The 19291-nt window shown below is 43.7% G+C and overlaps 1 protein-coding gene and 1 pseudogene across 1 annotated transcript; both read left to right on the top strand.

Annotated features, from left to right (window-relative positions):
• The first annotated feature begins 10810 nt into the window (after positions 1-10810).
• LOC124708922 (probable serine/threonine-protein kinase At1g01540) lies at positions 10811-12620 on the top strand. Its single transcript, XM_047240559.1, has 6 exons — positions 10811-10913; positions 11000-11122; positions 11418-11588; positions 11750-11879; positions 11954-12160; positions 12276-12620. The coding sequence occupies exons 2-6, from the start codon at positions 11001-11003 to the stop codon at positions 12357-12359; spliced, it is 714 nt and encodes a 237-aa protein (XP_047096515.1). The 5' UTR covers positions 10811-10913; position 11000; the 3' UTR covers positions 12360-12620.
• A 1350-nt stretch (positions 12621-13970) lies between these two features.
• LOC124647680 lies at positions 13971-17331 on the top strand (annotated as a pseudogene).
• Positions 17332-19291: the final 1960 nt, after the last annotated feature.

Raw genomic sequence — 19291 nt, 5'->3', positions numbered from 1 at the left:
AATATTTTGTCACAAACCAGTCAGCTTAACAAAGTGGCTATGATAGTGTTTTCAAATGTTTACTTTTGGCATGCTTATGTTGTTTTCATGGTACTCCCTCCGTCCCAGATCACAGGACTTACGCGTGTCCCAAGGTCATAAATTTAATGACGATAATGCAACATATGTATTACAAAATTATATGATTAGAAAGCTTAGATGTTCTACTGATATAATTTTCATATTATACAAATGATATTATGTTGGCCAAATTGATAACCTAGAAATACGCGCAGGCCTTATAAACTGGGACGGAGGTAGTAGTATAAATGAAAGAAATAAAAATAGAAGTGAATTTTGTTCTATAGATCTTTTATCAGGGGATTCTGCAGTCGTGACGTGCTCTCCGCAGACTGAACCTCACCATATAGTTGGATGAAATAGCCCGTGATGTTAATCTGTTTTGAGAATATTTATACGCCTGCTAAATGCAAGAGAAGGATATACATACATTGGCACAGAGCACTTGACGAAATGTCCACAAGAAGCTTTTGAGGAGCACATCAAAAAATTCTGCCATTATGGTAGAATTTCATGTTATTATTGATATGATAATGCCATCTTTGCATTTACATAAATCTACCGAGTGATCTTATTTCATTTACTATTTCAAATTGTTAAATGAATTGCTACTTTTTACTCAGAAATTCATATTATTTAATTCAAGTACATCATTTTTTAGGTTTGACTCGTTATTCGATTGGTGGTGGAACCAAAGGGTTACAATCGATTTGCACAATAACATGGTTGTGACTGCACTATGAATGGTAAGGAGGACGTCACCATGGAGACGACATTGGTGTTGATTTAATCTGATATGATTTACGTGTATTTCAGAAGTTAAGATCCTAGGCATATATTTTATTTAGATTCTACTCTTGTGTGGATTCACGACTTCATATTTGGTTTCCGGAAATCCAGTAGCTCTGCTGATTATACTATTGTCCGGTGCCATAATAACCTTATAGTGTTGAATTATGTGAAGTGAAAAAGGACCTATCTAGAATACTACGTCGCTATATTTTTTTATATTCGTGAATAGTTACGATAAATTCTATGTTTATTTGCACGATGTGTGGCGAAGGAGAAAATATAAGAGACCGTAGCAACGCACGGGCATTCAACTAGTAAACCTATATAATGTGAATTTGGGATGTAACAAACATTTATGCTCAGAAACTTTGGGTAGTAGCTGGGATGGCCTTCAGAGCGCTTTGTGTTTTGAGCTAGAAATTTAGTGCCAGTGTGGGATGTGTATTCCAATTCCAGGTGAATATTTAGGCAAGGTAAACTGCCTTCCGGGCCCAACCCTATTAAATTCACTGAGAAATTCAACTGGTAGTTTTGGGTATCTAGATGTGCATGAAATTTACTGATGGTTTCACTGGTTGAGTTCTGGAAGGGTAGCTTACTAATTTGGAAGGACGCCAATATTTAGCGGTTGTTATTCAGAGTAAACGATTTTGGACCAACCTCGTTCTTGGCGGAATACCCTGACCTGCCTCTCAGGCAAGGTGGTGCACAAGGGTCTTGTTTTGATGGCAATTCACTTCATCTATGCTGAAAGTTTATGAAAATGCTGAATCATGTGGATGTCTTGCCGAGGAACTTGCCTGCCAATATGTCTCACTCCTTTTGAGGTTTTGAAGATTTGAGGAAGCTAAGAATCTTGCAGAAAAGCTCTGCAGCGGTCCTCTTTTACAGGCTGCAAAACTGTGGAACCTGAGAGCTTCCATAGAGATAAACTCGCTTGGTACTGCCTATCGGCGGTGCTTCCTTTAGTGAGGAGAATCTAAGTTCTCTGTTTGATCTCGTTTAATGTTGTACTTCCGAAGTTATCCATAGCCAAGGCTGAGGGACTGTGGCATACGGTATGTCTTAGCTCTATCTCGTGCTTTCCCAGTGATCATGGTTCCCTAGTTTCTAGCACTTTATTCCCTGGTGCTACTCTAGACCTATGTTGGAAATATTTTGTTTTGCTCCATTTCTAGCGTGAATGTGTGATCATGATTTATTATTTCTATATATATGGTACTATGACACTGTCTTAGTCTTTCTGTTTCATTTGTCTACTTGATATGGGTTTGTATTGTACTTTGTATTGCATTATCTTTATATTGTTCAACTGCTTGCACTGCTCTCTGTAAAAGGTGTGATACTGTTTTCCTTCTGCATTTAATAGTACTTTGTTTGTAATGTGAATTGCAGGCCATGAAATTGTTTTCTCACGATAAGATATATTTTAAAAAGCTGGTGAAGTGTGCAACATTATCATTAAGTTTGGCTGGTGGGAGCGATTGTGGAGCTTCAGTCGCTTCTGCTATTGTCGGATGGGTTTTGCAGAAGGATGGTATTAAACAAGCTAGGAAGATGTATAAGAGGTACACAATTTATGGCCCTTCAGTGATATTGTTTGCAATGCTAATGTGAGTTGCCATTCAGTGATATTTTTGCATGTAATGTCTTCTGTCCGTTCGCCAAAACCTAACATTGGGCCTAACATACTATGAATTAATGGTTTTGTTAATTCAGATATATTATCTGTTCTCATTGTTCCTTTTGGTTACACTTATTTCTGCATTAAAAGTCTAAATCAGATGAGTTTAGTTGATGTTGCCTGCTGGTTGTTGGTTGATTAGACTTGAGAGTTGTATATGTTCTCAGGTAGCAAGTTTCTGAAACTTGTGCCTCCATTGCCTGAGGTAGCATGTTTCTGACACTTGCGTTCATGCAGATCTTTGGCTTTACCGCATCCCAGTCTTAAGTTCTTCCAGTTCTGCATAGAGCTGGAAGCTAACCTTGCATCAACGGGAAACCATGATGCATTAGTAACTGCGCGTAAGCTGTTTGATTCAGCAATCAACCATTATCCGCAAGAAAGAGAACTTTGGAGGAAGTACTACAACATGGAGTTGAAGGTATGGTTTACCTATTGCTATTTATTACTTTTGAAGTAACATGTAGGAGCTCTTCCTTTTCATCAAGGAGAAAAACAACCGACCAATTAATAAGGAAAACTGCTGAAAAAAAGATACTGCTAATTAGACATTGTTTTTGTTAGTCACCTGCTCTTGTCTCTTGATTAATTGCTTATTTTATGTTTGTTGTCATTGCATTTGCACTATACCAACCAGGTGGGAACATCGGAAACATCAAATGCTATCTACTGGCGTGCCCGAAAGGTGCTCAATGACCCCAGTGCCCTCCATTCCCCGTAGCTAGCAGCGTGTGCCTGTACTATGTAATATCTATGGTAGCCCTCATATTGTTTATATTAGTCTGATTTTCGTTTGCTTAAAGTCTTTTTTTGCGAAAGCTTAAAGAGTCATAAATCTATGTTTGATCATATAATAGTGTTCAGTCATATATTTAGTTCCAAATTGTAGGCTTCTTTGTTCAGTGTTCACTTTATCTTCGTGTAGACAAGCTTGTTTCTCTGTGTGTGGTTGTAATTTTATCCTTAAAAAGAAGCTTCAGAAATAAAACTTGTGATAAGCCATGAAAAGTTTGTTAAGTCAAGCTCATTCGTACATTATATTTGTGCGACCTTATAGGAGAATAGTGTTGAATGATGTGATTACTTCTGCATTATTGTTCACTGTGCTGGCTCTATTGGACTAGGTGCATTACTGTTTATATTGCCTCTAATTAGATTTTTTGGAACTTGTTTGAAGTGCCTCTAAACAGGGTTTTGGGGCATTTCTTAGAGTTACCTCAAATTATCTTTTGGGGCATTTCTTGGAGTTGCTTCTAATTGTGTTTAGGGGCACATCTGAAACTGCCCTTAAAAACATTTTGGGGCAAATCTCAGAACTGCTGCTAAAGACATTTAGAGGAGCATTTCAAACTGCCCCTAAAAACATTTAGAGGCATATCTTAAACTGCCCCTAAAAACATTTAGAGACAAAATTCAAAGTGCCCCTAAAAACCTTTAGGGGCACAACTCAAAGTGCCCCTGAAAACATTTAGAGACAGTTTTCAAAAAGCCCCTAAAAACAATTTGAGGCACAACTCAAAGTGCCTCTGAAAACAATTAGAGGCAAAACTCAAAGTGCCTCTAAAAATCTTTAGAGGCACAGTTCAAAGTGCCCCTGAAAACATTTTGGGGCAGTTTTCAAAGTGCCCTTAAATGTATTTGGGGCATTTCATTCAAAGTGCCCCTATTTCAATTAGGGACACAAGCATCCGGGGCACTTTTCATAGTGCCTCTAAAAATAAATAGGGGCACTTTGGCAACCTATTGGGGCAGTTTAAAATGCCCCTAAATCTGTACCCTACAGTAGTGCGTGGGGTTCGCTAGGGGTGCTGGTGCAAATTTGCAGCTTAACTACCATAGGCAACGGGCGTGTTTTCGGAAGATTACAGCCTAAACAGCTCCCACGCTACGATTTAGATCGGCCGGCCGGAAGCGGTTCGGATGCACGGATACACGAGTTGGATGGATGCATAAGATACGGCGCCTTCTAATAGGAAACGGGAAGAGACAGGCACAAATTTCGGACGTTAATTAAGTACTCATGCCAAATCGGACGAATTAATCGGTCGATCTTGAAAATCCATCGATCGTCCAACCGATCATAATGCCGCCGCTTCGCCGATCCGGCCGCGGCCACCGTTCGCCGCCATACGGCAAGAACTGCCCGCGATCTTGTGTGCGGCGGGATCGGATCAGGGACTTGGCTGGCGATCTAGACAGCAACGGCGGCACAACCCTCCCCGACGACGTGCTCTCGGCGGTCTTCGCCAGGTTCTCAGACAAGGCGGACGTCGTCCGGTGCGCGAGCACGTGCCGAGCCTGGGGCCGCGTGGTCACCAAGGAGGCCGCCATCCTATCCCACGGCCTGCCGCCTCTTCCACGCCTCGCCCTCGGCTTCTTCCACACGAAGCAGCCTGGCCGTGCCCCCGCCTCGACGCGGCCGTGCTTCGTCCCGATGCCTTACGGCACCAGGCTCTTCGGCTTCAGTAAACCCTTATTCAGCGCGCTTCCGGAGGCTGTCTATGGATTCTTCGAGCACGCTCGTCCGGTCGCATCACGCACCGGCCGCCTCATCCTAGAGCTCCGGTCTGAGATGCATGCCGATGACCTCAATCTCTGCGTCTGCAACCCCATGACAGGGGACACGGCTGCTCTTCTGCCGCGCCTCTCCGGTGTCGACCACCCGGGATTCTATGCTTGCACCTTGCTCTGCGGCGACGATCTCGATCCACCACGCCTGTCGCGCAGCTTCTTCGTCGTACTTATCGTCTACAACCGCCCTACATACACTGCACTACGATCCTACTCCTCGGACAACGGGTGCTGGAGCCGGGAGGTCAAGAGGCCAGGTCCGAGGATCAAAGACGCTAAACTCCGAAAGTTTGGCCAGGGCCTTGTGCTCCGCGGTGTGGCCTACTGGCCGCTGATGCGCACGGTGTTCGCGGTGCGGCTTGACACGCCAGAGCCCATTGAAGTGTCCATGCCGCTCGGCGACCTGTCAGATCAGCCGCAGAAGTACCGTCTGCTAGGTGCCACTCCCGATGGGAAGCTGACCTTCATCAGGGCGGGAGTTTCTAGGGATCGTCTCCTATGTATGGCGATAAGAGTCCTTGAAACCACTGGGGATGGCAGGTGCTCCGGCAGATGGGAGAAAAAGGATGTCTTCGTGTTGACGCAGTTTAATCATGTCTCCACCATTAACCTACGATGGTTCTGCGAAAGGAGCGGTATCCTCATATTCACCCTCGGCAATGGCAGCAATAATCCAGGGACCTTTGCGCTCAACGTGGAGACACATGAGATTGAGAAGGTGGCTAGTGGTGTTCACTACAGTTCATGGAAAAACTTTGTCGGATATGAGATGGACGGGGCGTCTTACCTCGCATCAATAATGCCTAACAAAGAATTACTTTGTCGGTAGTATTGTGATACTTCTATAACAGATGATACCACATACTCGGTTAACCAATTAACGAATTACTTAACCTGCTGATGTCAGCAAATCTTATAAGCCGGTAATGGCTTCACTGGTTTCCTGTTATCGACAAAACATACTATTTGCCACCTCCATGTCGCTCATGTTGTGCTGGGCTTCATGCTACAAGTCTACCATGCTAGTTAGAGATAATATATATATGTATTTCAGCAGCGACGGAGCTAGAGAATTTGCCACTAGGGTGCATACGGGGTGCCACATCAGATACAAATCATTTTTTACAGCATGCATACATGGTGAAAAAAATAAAAATGTTGATATACAATGAAATTTGTTTCCACCCGGTCTCCTGTGTGCACCCCCTAAGCAAGCTGCAGATCAGCCAGTGTGTATTTGGCAATAATCACTATGGCAATGTCAATAATAATAACAATATGATATGCCACTTTGTTTTCCTAGAAACAAATATGCTAGGTAATACCTTTTTAACTATTTTATTTAATCCATAAAAACTATTTTATTTAATCCATAAATTATTTATATTTTGAAAGAAAAGAACTCTCGTAGTATCGTGATAGTAAAATACGATCCTATGATGCGACATTGTTGCCAAATCTTTTTTTTAAAGGGGCAAAAGCATCAAATCTTGATCACAAGAACCATCCATGACAACTTTCTCTACGCCAAAAACCTTGCCACTAGGTTTCACAAAAGCAAGACTCCGCTTTTGTCTTCAAGCTTGACATCTGCAAAGCGTCCGATTCTGTCCTGAAAATTCATAGTAGATCTCCTTCAAAAAAAAAAGGGTTTCCCAAGTCATTTCCGCAATTGGATTGTGGCTCCCCTCACAACCGCAACTTCAAGGTTGCTCCTCAATTTGGTGGCCGGCTTTCCCACCCGTCACTGCCGCGGGTTGTGTCAAAGGTTTCCCAAGTCATTTCCGCAATTGGATTGTGGCTCCCCTCACAACCGCAACTTCAAGGTTGCTCCTCAATTTGTTATTTCCATTGACCCGTTTACCCAAATATTGAAAGTGACTCAAGGCATGGTCTCCTTCACAAGCTCCGGGTAGAGGCAACATCTTGCGCATGTCTCTCTACGCGAACGGTGTCTCCTATCAAGAAAGACACCCAAAACTTTGCATCCATCCTTGACAATTTTGAGGAGGTGACCGGCCTACACACAAATTTCCTCAAGAGTTCCGTAGTCAAATCTTTGATCTAGAGTTCAGTCAGCTGATGTCCCCAAAGGAAAAAAAAAACGCACTTGGAAATGGCGTGGTGGGCATCCAGTTGCGGCTACATCCAGATCGATTCAAGCATGGTTGCATCTTCCTTCCAGCTGCACCCACGTCGCCGACGCCATGCTGGTGTCACATTGATCGGCAGTCTGGTGCGCAACGGAAAGGACACCGTTACCTTGCAGTTCCAGTAGTACGAGCTAAGCAGCTAACTCGTGCTAATAACTAGCCTGTGTACTCGATGCTCCCTGGTCTGAAGATTGCCCTTTTTACACCAGACCCAGTTTGTCAAAAGGGGCCATTGAAGATCGCACGGCCGTTCAGTCAAATTAGATGCATCAGTGACAGTACGTTCGTTCCAGCAGCTTTGCTTTTGCTGCTTGATTCAGTTTGACGCCGGCCGCGTACATTGCCAAACTGGCTATTAGATCAGATGTTTGGATGGCGATACTGCGATCGATCGATCCTAATCCTGCAGTCATGGTGTCGGTTAGAGCGTCAGGTAAGGCATCAAGTTCAGCGAGCCGTATGCTGATCACCATTCAGTTTATGGGAGATCTGATCACGACCAGGACCGGCACTTTGATCACGACGTCACTAGCTAGCCGTCCCTGGTCAAGCACAGAGACAATTAAGGTCGGGTTTTCTCGAGAAAATTGCAGAAAAAAATAAAAATCATCGTGGATAGGATTTTAAAAAAACCGCCACTATTCAGATTTTTCATAAAGAAAGCACCTGCTGACCGACTCATTTAAAAAAAACAATAATCGCTCATTTTAGATCATTTCTGTTTATGATCAGATAACTGACGTGGCATGAAGTTTCTGCATATTTTCTTGCGAAGAACACCTCCATATGTTGTAACTTCTAATGTTGTGTCTGATTTCTATCTTTTTTTAAATAAAAAACCCAATCCCTTGCCTTGCCAGCATGCTCCTTGCCTACGGAGCCATGAAGGCCCCGCTAAAGCTCCGGGATGACATGGGGCTAGGGTTGGTCCATAGGGCGAGGCAGAGGGGTGCTTGCTCTGGGCCCAGGAGCTAGGGCCATGAGGTAAAGATTTATTTGTGTACTCATATTAATACAATTTCTTGTTTTGAGATCCAACAGTCAAGAGATGGTCCAAGTTGTGGCCTATCATGCCTCTACACCCACTCCTTTACTAAAAGAAGCACTCCAAAATTGCTAAATCACTTTTATCCATGCTACGATTTATTTCTAGCTCTCCAAATGTGCAGAACAACACCGACCTCCACCTTCCCGACATTGTGAGTATTTATTAGTAGAGACTACCGACAGTATCATGTAACTACGCCATTCCGGAAGCAACTCATATGAGCCATTCCGGAAGCAACTCATATGATTCGTAACAGTTATATTTATCCCATCATACATATATGCTTGAGAGCCCATATATTCTATCCTCATATTAATATAGTACCAAATATGTATACTCTTCTACTCACTTTTTGCATGGGCACAAGAATTAGTTATTCCTCCTGTGATTAATTTTAGACGTACATATGTATACATATGTGTATAAAGCATCTATTATTACGAATAAGTATATTTGTATAAAGTTCGTCCGATCCATAAAAACAAGTAGTTTTAATTGTCTTCACCGAGATCTCGAATACCACGCGTCTATCAAATATACAGATTATTGAATTTCTATTGCATTGGTGTAATATTTTTCATGTGGAATACTAATATATTTTAATTTTTTGTGTGTGACCAATCATGCTAAACCTTTGAGTAATTTTTGTAGAGATCTTTAATATTTATGCTAAAATTCATGCTAAACCTTTGACCAAAAAATTAAAAAAATTTACTCAAAGGGTTTTGACCAATCATGCTAAGCCTTTGAGTAATTTATATATATATCTTTAATATTTATGCTAAAATTGATGCTAAACCTTTAATATTTATGGTAAAAATAAAAAAAATACTCATGGGTAGAGATTGTTGTAGGGTCCAAGAACACCAATCATGCTAAACCTTTGAGTAATCTTTTAAAACTTTAGCATAAATATTAAAGATATCTTTAAAGCTTTTTATTGAGTGTGTGTGTGTGGGGTGGGGGGAGGGGCAATGGCCCCCTAGCTAGAGGGAAGCTCTCAAAATCTGTGGACTGGCCCTGCACGGCCGTGCACTCGGAGTTTAAAGAAAAGATCAGAATGTATAAGTAGTCTAACATACTACGTCTACTCCAACCGGCTTACATATTTGTCACGTCCGTCTGGCCAGAAACATCATCAAATAACTTAAAACGAGTGATCAGTATTTTCTCGAAAGTTTGAGAGTCAGCTGTTAATTTTTGCTATTTTTTTATTTGAAAATGGTCCTTTTTAAGAACTAGTTTTTTTAAAAAACTTTAACCATTATATTACGCAAACAGCAGGCCACCTCATTAAAAATCTTCCAGTCCCCTTAGGTATCCTGGAAGGAAAAGAGTGCATATGAAACCTGCTGCCGCCAATCAAATAACAGTTACATCGTTTATGAGCATAGGAAGAATAAAGCTAGAAGGAGTTTTAATTGTTGTGGTTTTTTGCATTTGTTTTTGCTAATGTGGAGCACGGTGTACTTCCGGAGCAATCGATGAGCCGTTAATTGCCGTTTGACACCGCGCCGAAAAGCTAGCCAGTACGTTGAGGCGATCTCTGCTCCAACTCCAACGGCTGCCTCATTTCTCGGTTGCATACTACCATCTCGGAACGCATTCGTTCGACTCGACATCGCTTTACTCTTAACCACGCCGCGAGCGTGTCAAGTGATCAAGTCGCGAACTAGATCAACACTAGAGGCTCGATCGCCATCTCCAAAAACCCACGGCTCTCTCGGCCGGCGTCGGCGGCCAGCGATGACCGGCCCGCCGCCCCCGAGGAAGCTATCGCCGCCGGCCGCACGAACGCGGCCCGTGGCCAAGGCACCCCCGCGGCGCCTCCCCCACCCCTACCCCCCGCCACGCCCTCACACTCACCCTCCGCCGCCGACGCCACAGCGCAACCACCTCCACGGGCAGCAGCACAAGCAGCAGCAGGCGCCGTCGACGCCGTCCTCCGCGTGGACCGTCGGCTTCCTGACCTCCTGGCTCTCGCACCGCACCTCCGTGCTCGGCCTCCGCGGCTGGGTCCTCGCCGCCGCGGGCGCCGCCTTGCTCGCCATCGCCCTCCTCTTCCTCACCGTCTGCCTCTGCCGCTGCCGCCGCCGCCGCCGGCGCTGCCCGCGCGTCGCCCCGAGCCTGCACCACGGGGGGCCCTCCAGGTCCATGAAGCACCACGTGCACCAGGCGATGGCGGCGGACAAGGACGTCGTCGTGGAAGAGCCGCCCGTCCGCTGGCACCCGCCGCCGCCGCCGTTCCAGCCGCCGATCGAGGTCATCAAGGCGGAGCAGGAGGCCCCGCTGATCGCGGCGGCGTCGTCCGCGGGGACGACCAGCCCCGGGACGGCCACGAGAAGTGTCGATTTCCTGTTAGTTCGGCGCAGCAACTTTCGGCAGTTGTCAGATTTGAATTTCAGTTCACGCGTAGCAACCACGGCCAGTAACTGCTTCCAGCGGCTTCCCGGGACCCAAGATGTTCAAATTTCACCAACTGATCCGTCCTTCATTTCAGGGGCCAGGCCGAGAAAGATTTCAGGGTGGAGGTTGCCACGATCGGGCGCGTTCGGCACAAGAACCTGGTCAGCTTGCTCGGGTACTGCAGCGAGGGGCCGTGCAGGTAACGACCAATGCAAATGCTTGCTTACGCCCACATTTCTTCAGTTACCACCTGCTCAGCGCTTGGATTAACCACATTGTTGGCAGGATGCTCGTCTACGAGTATATGGAGAACAGTAACCTCGAGAAGTGGCTGCACCATGACGACGGTGAGGTTAGCCAGCTGAGCTGGGATACGAGGATGCACATACTCCTCGGAACTGCTAAAGGGTACGTAATCCTTCATCCTTCTCGTGTTATCTGAAACTGTTTTGCTTGTGTAATTATTCAGCAAAGTCCGGACTAGAATGATATCTGGACAACTCCATTTTACTGACACGAATCAGTACTAGCTGGCATGTTAGGCTAGTGGTGTCTGCGTTCTGAAACAACACTGCCATCGCTTTGTTTCAACGGCACATCTGTCCAACACTAAAAGTCTGAAACAAAAAAAATACTGAAACCTGAAACATGTGTACACTAGCCAGCAGCATTGATACTGATCGGCATCTTGTTCCTGTTTCAGGTTGGCGTACCTTCACGAAGGGTTGGAGCCCAAGATAGTTCATCGCGACGTCAAATCCAGCAACATCCTCCTGGACGGGCAGTGGAACGCCAGGGTGTCGGACTTCGGGCTCGCCAAGCTGCTCTGCTCTGAGAGGTCCTACGTCACCACTCGTGTCATGGGAACATTCGGGTTAGTCCCAACTTCCCTCCATTTTATGAAACATGTCTGAACTAAATAGTGTTAGATACATTTGAATTTGGACAAATCTCCGTGGGACGGAGGAAGTACTGTATTTCCTTGTCCTGGTATTTCTGTTTACTACAATATCCAACCTTGGCCGTGTGTCGCAGGTATGTGGCACCTGAGTATGCAAGGACAGGGATGCTGAACGAGAGGAGTGACGTGTACAGCTTCGGCGTGCTGGTCATGGAGATGATCACGGGCAGAACTCCAGTGGACTACACCAGGCCAACCGCAGAGGTCAGCCGACATTGTCTTTCTACGACGTACTTCATGTAATTGCAAGTCGTAACAGTCCTGTCGCCAAAATTCAGGTGAACTTGGTTGAGTGGCTGAAGCGCATGGTGGCGGAGAGGAGGGTGGAGGAGGTGGTGGACCCGAAGCTGCCGGAGGCGCCGCCCTCCAAGGTGCTGAAGCGCGCCATCCTCGCCGCGCTCCGGTGCGTCGACCCCGACGGCGGCCAGCGCCCCACCATGGGGCACGTGGTCCACATGCTCGAGGACGACCTGAGGTTCAGAGACGTACGTCGTCGTTCTCGTTCCTCCTTCAACACACCACGCTGACCTGCAGCTCCTCATTTCTTCATTTCCGCTGCGTTTCGATGTCGCCAATTGCAATCGTATGCTGTGTGTGCAGGAGCTCCAGCTCGCGCGGGATCTGTCGCCTCACGCGTCGTCGTCGTGGGAGGAAAGCTACGCCTACGAACGCGATGAGCACTGAACGCCACGGACGGGCGGACGGATGATCAATGGGTCGTTGCGAGGTGGAGGTTCTGACTTCTGAGTTCGTATGGGCACCGTGCTTTTCCCCCCTTCGCATTGACAGGATTGTAGCCAAATGTTCTTGTACAAGCAGCTAGTCGATATAATCTCTCTTTCTTCGCCCGTTAAATTTTGTTTGCATGGCGGCATTGGTTCAATCGCACAGCTAATTCATAGTACTCAATTGCTCGACACTTAAGAGCTTCTTTATATGATCAAACACAGCGGAAGTACATCTATGCTTTTGCTTCACTAGTACTACTCGAGTTTGGTCTATCCTTCTTTAGTTGTTAGATTTAACCTATAATAACGCACCTCCGTTCCAGCTCGACGCCTGCGTGCATTTCTGGCTGGCAACACAGTTCTATGACACTCATTGACACCAGATCATCACTCGCCTTTTTCAGTTAACTCCGAGCAGTACGTCCCCTGCTGTCACCTGGGGCGATAGAGATTTTTCGGATGAAATCTACTAGATCATTGTTACGACTCACTTTGCCTCTTTTAGAAAATCATCTTAGTGTAATAAACTGCAACTAGGTTCAAATCTCAGATTAACCTAATTAACGGAAGATCTGATAACTGGTCCTACTTGGCAGTGATGATGTGGCATTGCATGCCCGTGCCATCAGTTAGCGTGTCTCGGATCTTTTTGAAAAGTTTAAATTTTTTAGGCCGAATCTAACGATAGGTGATGAAACATTCAAACCATTAGCTCAAACTGATTTTCAGATTGCGTGGAAGCAAATTAAAACTTCCCAAAAGTTTAAACCCTAGAACCCTAATTTGTTTGTGATACTAAAATAGTTGTAACTCCGGATCCGTTGAACTAAGAATTGTGTATGAGTTAAGCGTGTTTACAACCAAACCCCTTCCTCTTATGGGCCTGTCAAAATTTCCTTGTGGGCAACCAAACGAAGTGGAGAACATGATTCTTGGTCCGTTCCACCCGGTCCAGTCTTCCCAACGGCTGGCCCCTAGAAGCCCAAAAAAGATGCGACCTACCAATCGCACCTCCAGACTGGAACTTCTTTAGCGAAACGGTGGTAGGAAACGCTTTCGGAGCAGTTTCCAAATTTGTGTATTGAACCTGGTGCACAATGTAATCAGGGTGGACCATAGTCCACAAGGCATTGAGCTGGCCCTGCTGAGCTGGGTGCTTATGTTCATTCAGCCCCCATCGCATATTCCACGGAAAATCACACCAAAAACAGTCTGTAGCTAATTATTTTTGTGCACTTTGGTCGGCACGATGCATACATGGTATAATTTCCTTGTGCTTATGTTCTGAATTAATTAACTTAGCCACTTAGGTTGTCTGCCTTGTTCTCTCCGACTCCTGCACGCATGGTTACTACACTTACTTGGATTTTCTCAACGGAAATTACAAGAACAAACAAGAGATGGAACCAGGAAACAACAATGTCTAAAGATATATAATATGTTCTTCATTTGCTTGCAGCGTGTCCCAACTACTTAACCCACCCAATTGCTTGGTACTTTTTTCTCAGTCCACTTCTCTCCACTCCAAACACAAAAACACTGCGGAGACAAATAGAAAGGCTCACATATGGCTTCCGGAGTGAGCGCCTCGCTCGGTGCCTTGGGTCCCCGGCCTGCTGGTAAAGCTCGCAGGTCTGGTTGCCGGCGAGTATGGTCGCCTCAAAGGGGTTCGCCGTGAGATCATGTCGCTCAAATGTGAGCTAAGCAGTATGCATGCTGCAGCCGAGAAGTATGCTATGCTCGAAGATCCTGACGTCCAGGTCAAGCAATGGATGTCGATGGTGAGGGAATTGGCCTATGATATTGAGGATTGCATTGATAAGTTCATTCACCGGCTCGATGATGATGGGCGCCATAGTGGTTTCAAGGAGTTCTTCCTCAGGACTACTCACCAACTTAAGGCGCTTGGAGCTCGGCGTGGAATCGCCGACCAAATTGATGAACTAAAGGTTCGCATCAAGCAAGTGAAAGAGCTTAAGCACAGTTACAAGCTAGATGAGGATACTTGTAGCACGTTGGTTGTGGATCCCCGATTGTGTGCTCTTTTTGCCGATCAGGCACACCTTGTGGGCATTGATGGTCCAAGAGATGATCTTGCCAAGTGGATGGTGGAAGATAAAAACATACATAGTAGGGTGCTGGTTATTGTTGGGTTTGGTGGATTAGGAAAGACAACTCTAGCGAATGAGGTATATCGCAAGATTCAAAAGAATTTTGATTGTCGGGCTTTTGTATCAGTCTCACAAAAGCCAAACATAAAGAAAACTATTAGTGACCTCATCTGGAAAATGCCTTACCCTGATGGATTCACAAAAGATATTGACATTTGGGATGTAATGACATCTATTGAAAAGTTGAGAGAGCTGCTACAAGATAGGAGGTAATTTCAACATTGTTATTTTTTCTAATATTGTGTAATATTTCTGCCTATATTATCTACAAAGTGGGCATGCCATATATCTACAATAGACTACATATGAGAATAGGCAATATCGTAGTACACTTAAGTAACTATCACTGTATCTAAAGCTAGCATATGTGACGTAATTTCACGTATAATATCTGTCGGTGCTTATTGATCCCTTATGCAATAATTAGGCCATGCATGTGTGACTCTTCCTACAATGAATGTTGGAATTTCATGGCCTATTTAATAAATACTCAAATAAAGTTGTGATGTGGTTGTTTTTATCGAGTACCTAGAGGGTATTTCCACTTAAGTACAAATTTCAATGAGTGGACATAATATACATGTGCATTTTCAATTGCATATGTAAACCTAAGTAATGAAAATGACACACATAAACAATAAGCATCATCATTCACTTAATTTAACTAGCTTGGTACATTAAATTAACACACGCAATGTTGGAGTACTTTGTTCGTACATTTACAACATGCATGGATTATGCTTTTTAGTTGAGTTCCTTATCACAATTGGTTGATGTATGTTAGTTTTCATTGCTTGTTAGGTATCTCGTTATAATTGATGATATATGGTGTGCACAAGCATGGGGCACTATCAAGTGTGCTTTTCCAAAGAATAACTGTTATAGCCGGATTATAGTCACTACACGCAATATCGATGTAGCAAGGTCATGTTGTATGGGTGGTGATGACCGTGTGTACGAAATGAAAGCATTAAGTGATCTTCACTCTAATATATTGTTTCTTAGAAGAATTTTTGGCTCGGAGCAAAACTGCCTGATATTTTGAAAGATGTTTCAAATAAAATCCTGGGAAAATGTGGAGGCCTACCATTGGCAATTATCAGTATATCCGGTTTATTGGCGACCAGACCAACTGTCAAAGAGGAGTGGGAGAAGATTAAAAGGTCAATTGGTTCTGCACTGGAAAATAACCAGAGTTTAAAGGGAATGAGTACCATACTAAACCTTAGCTACAATGATCTTTCCCCTAATATCAAGACATGTTTGTTGTATTTAAGTGTATTCCCTGAGGATTGTGTAATTGCAAGAGAAAGGTTGGTGAGAAGATGGATAGCAGAAGGTTTTATATGTGAAGAGCCTGGACTGAGCCGACAAGAGGTTGCCGAGAACTACTTTTACGAGCTTATCAACAAAAGCATGGTACAACCAGTGAGCATTGGCCATGATGGTAAGGCTGACGCATGTCGGATCCATGACATGATGCTTGAATTAATTATTTCCAAAGCAACCAAAGATAATTTTGTCACTGTGGTAGGTGGAGGCCAAACGAGGTTGGTAAATCATAATGGTTTTATTCGACGACTATCCATCCAACATAATGAAAAGGAGAATGCATATGCGTTAGTTAAAGAAGATCTAAGCCATGTTCGATCTCTAACTGTAACATCATCATATTACATCAGGCACCTGCCTGGCCTTATTGAATTTGAAGCTTTGCGAGTACTGGATTTTGAGGAATGTGAGGGCTTAGAGGAGTATGATCTTTACAATATGGGCAAATTGTTCAAACTAAAATACCTCAGCCTTTGTTGCACGGGCCTATCAAAGCTACCATCAGGCATTGTGATGCTATGTGATCTAGAGACCCTAGATCTTAGGAATACATGTGTGCAAGAGTTGCCATCTGGAATTGTTCGCCTCATTAAACTGCAACACCTACTAGTTGCAGTGGGAACAAAGTTACCAAATGGAATTGGAGATATGAGGAACTTACAGATAATCGCTGGTTTTAATATTACCCGTAGTCCATTTTTTGTGGTGGAGGAACTTGGGAACCTAGAAAATTTGTCTGGACTTGATATATATTTCGATTCTGAAGGACTCGAGGAGTACAAGAAGCATGAAACGATGCTACATTCCTCACTGTGCAAGCTTGGCAACCATAAACTCGTGTCTTTACGGATAACTAGATACGGTGGTTCCCTTGGGTTCTTAGATTCATGGTCCCCATTGCCATTTTCCCTTCAAATATTCTATATGTCCAGCGACTATTATTTTAAGAATGTTCCAAGGTGGATTGCACCAACTCTCACCAGCCTAGCTTACTTGGACATCAATTTAACTGAATTAACAGAGGAGGGTCTGGTTACTCTTGGTGAGCTCCCAGCATTACTTTGTCTGGAGCTATGGTTGAAGACAGGACAACAGAACAGGCTGATTACAGTCCAAGGCACTGGATTCCCAAATCTTAAGGAGTTAGGAATCAGTGGTGCTGTTGAAGCATACGTTACGTTCATGAAAGGTGCTATGCCGAAGCTTGAGAAGATTGGTGTGCCATGTCTTGTGCCAGTGGCAAAAACTTATGGCTTTTATATAGGCCTTGAGAATCTCACTTGTCTCAAGCAAGCAACAATAATGCTTGGCAAGGACAAATCCACACCTTCTAAGAACAAGGCCGGAGCTACTGCGATCAGGAAAGAAGCAGCTATCCATCTCAACCATCCTACAGTTTATATACTGGGAGAACCTGATTGTTAGAAGAATGAAGAGGATTGTAATCATAGGCGGAGCTAGATCAGTAGTACACCCATTATTTTATAGTAGCAGCTTCTAACTTAAATACAGAGTAATATACATCAAATAAATATAAAAAAATATGTGCAAAAATGACTATGTACACCCATTATTCGTACGCTGGTTCCGCCCCTGATTGTAATGACGAGGACCAGAACAAGGGGACCTGGCTTAATTTGGATAGAGATGAAGTGCCCTGGAAGCTGCTTCTAAGACTTGAAGTTAGCCTGATCATGCTCCACTAGCACGGACTGGTCCTTTGAGGTCCTGTCACACACGGAAGACATTTTTCATGTGCGATGCGAAATATCACTTATGCTGCAAAAAATGATGGTGGCCTCGGTAGGCTCCTTGGCGAAAACATTGTTAGCTTCTGCTAATAATATGTAGATGAAGACATAACCAAGAGCAAATGTCTCCGCGGCTTCCTATTTGCTAGTATTTGAAAGAAAAAAATTGCTCGTACTCCTCACACATTTTACATATAAATCGAACAATGAATTTCCATCTAAATGCATTAATAAATTGATCAACTTATGCAATCTACATCGAAGACGTATAGTTAATTCTTATTAAGAATTTCATACATAAAGACAATTATATTCCACCTTGGACTTTAATATATACTTACTATATGACTTTTTAAAATATGCCATACGCTAATCTCCTTTTATGTTTTACTAGCACAAAACCCGGGCGTTGCAACGGATCGACAAATCATAGATGATTTTTTTTTAATAAAAATAAGGTTTAGTCTTTAGCTTCGGGAGAAGCACAATCTTGTTTTGACCGCGAGGCATCGCTGATTCGGTCACCCAGAGCTAACAGCAGTTGTGAGCACCATCACCATGATAGCGAGTTCATAATGCGAGTAGCTACTCTATTTGTCGCTAATAGCCACCTCGCTGACTACATTTGATAGCCATGATCTTCACCTTGTGGTCCTTCTAGCAGCACTATAGTCTATAGGAGAATACATGCCTCACTTCTCGTGACGATTCTCCAGAGCCGGAGTAACGTCCACTTCCATGCTAAAGCTGATGGTGCTACGTGCATGCTAAAGTAGGCGGTGCTAAAGAGGAAATACACTTCCAATCACAGGTGCATATGCTCTTGCTAGTCGAAAAAATATTTCCAAATATTATAAAATAATTAAATTAAAATTTAGCGCATACATGTCTACATTTCAGGTGTGCACGCCAACTTTCTTGGAAAACCGACATTTTTGTGTCATATGTAAAAATGATAAATTTTTTTATCTCAATAGGAGTTATGTTCTAGAGTACCACTTTGTTCTCTATCACATGACGAGGTCCCTTTATTACCACTAGATGACCCGTTGCGCTATCGCGCAAGTCTGAATTGAATCCATGTCTCATAAGTACATGGTGATAATCAGTAAGAAATAAAAGAATCGACAGTATACTGATCAGCAGCAGCCACATACTGTTCACAATATTTGTTGGCATTTCCAAATAAAAGAACATCACCATCGTCAGAAAATTTATTTTCCTTTAGTTGATTTTTAAGAGCTATTCCTATAAAGAATAGTACATGACATCGGCCATAACCAAGTCACAATATCATGATCTTGGGGAAAAGCTTTACCACTACATAATATTTGTATAATTGACAACATACCTATAAGAAATCAGAATGTTTAGCCATCTTTTGGATCGACGTATACACATTTTTCAAAAATCTGACCCCGCCACTAACATATGCGCCAACTATATTGCCAGTACCATGTATTAGTTACCTTACTCATTGAGGCTATGTGCATATATGCAACAAAGAACTATTGGTAGACGAGGGGAATTAGGAAAGCGAGCATCAGTTTCGAATCAAAATCAGAACCTATGAAATAAGCATAATTATTATAAATTATAGATGACCCTGTTATATAGCTACGGATTATAATCAC

This window comes from Lolium rigidum, chromosome 4, assembly GCF_022539505.1.
Source record: "Lolium rigidum isolate FL_2022 chromosome 4, APGP_CSIRO_Lrig_0.1, whole genome shotgun sequence".
Classification (NCBI taxonomy): Eukaryota; Viridiplantae; Streptophyta; class Magnoliopsida; order Poales; family Poaceae; genus Lolium; species Lolium rigidum.
Note: the sequence above shows the minus strand (reverse complement) of the source record. Positions and strands in the feature narration are given on the sequence as shown.

What these genes read in the sequence shown, in the direction of transcription:
- LOC124708922 (XM_047240559.1), top strand. Translation starts at nt 11,001, where the DNA reads ATGCTCGTCTACGAGTATATGGAGAACAGTAACCTCGAGAAGTGGCTG. An exon ending in CGTGTCATGGGAACATTCGG is followed by an intron (nt 11,589 to 11,749) that starts GTTAGTCCCAAC and finishes CGTGTGTCGCAG; the next exon opens with GTATGTGGCACCTGAGTATG. An exon ending in ACGACCTGAGGTTCAGAGAC is followed by an intron (nt 12,161 to 12,275) that starts GTACGTCGTCGT and finishes CTGTGTGTGCAG; the next exon opens with GAGCTCCAGCTCGCGCGGGA.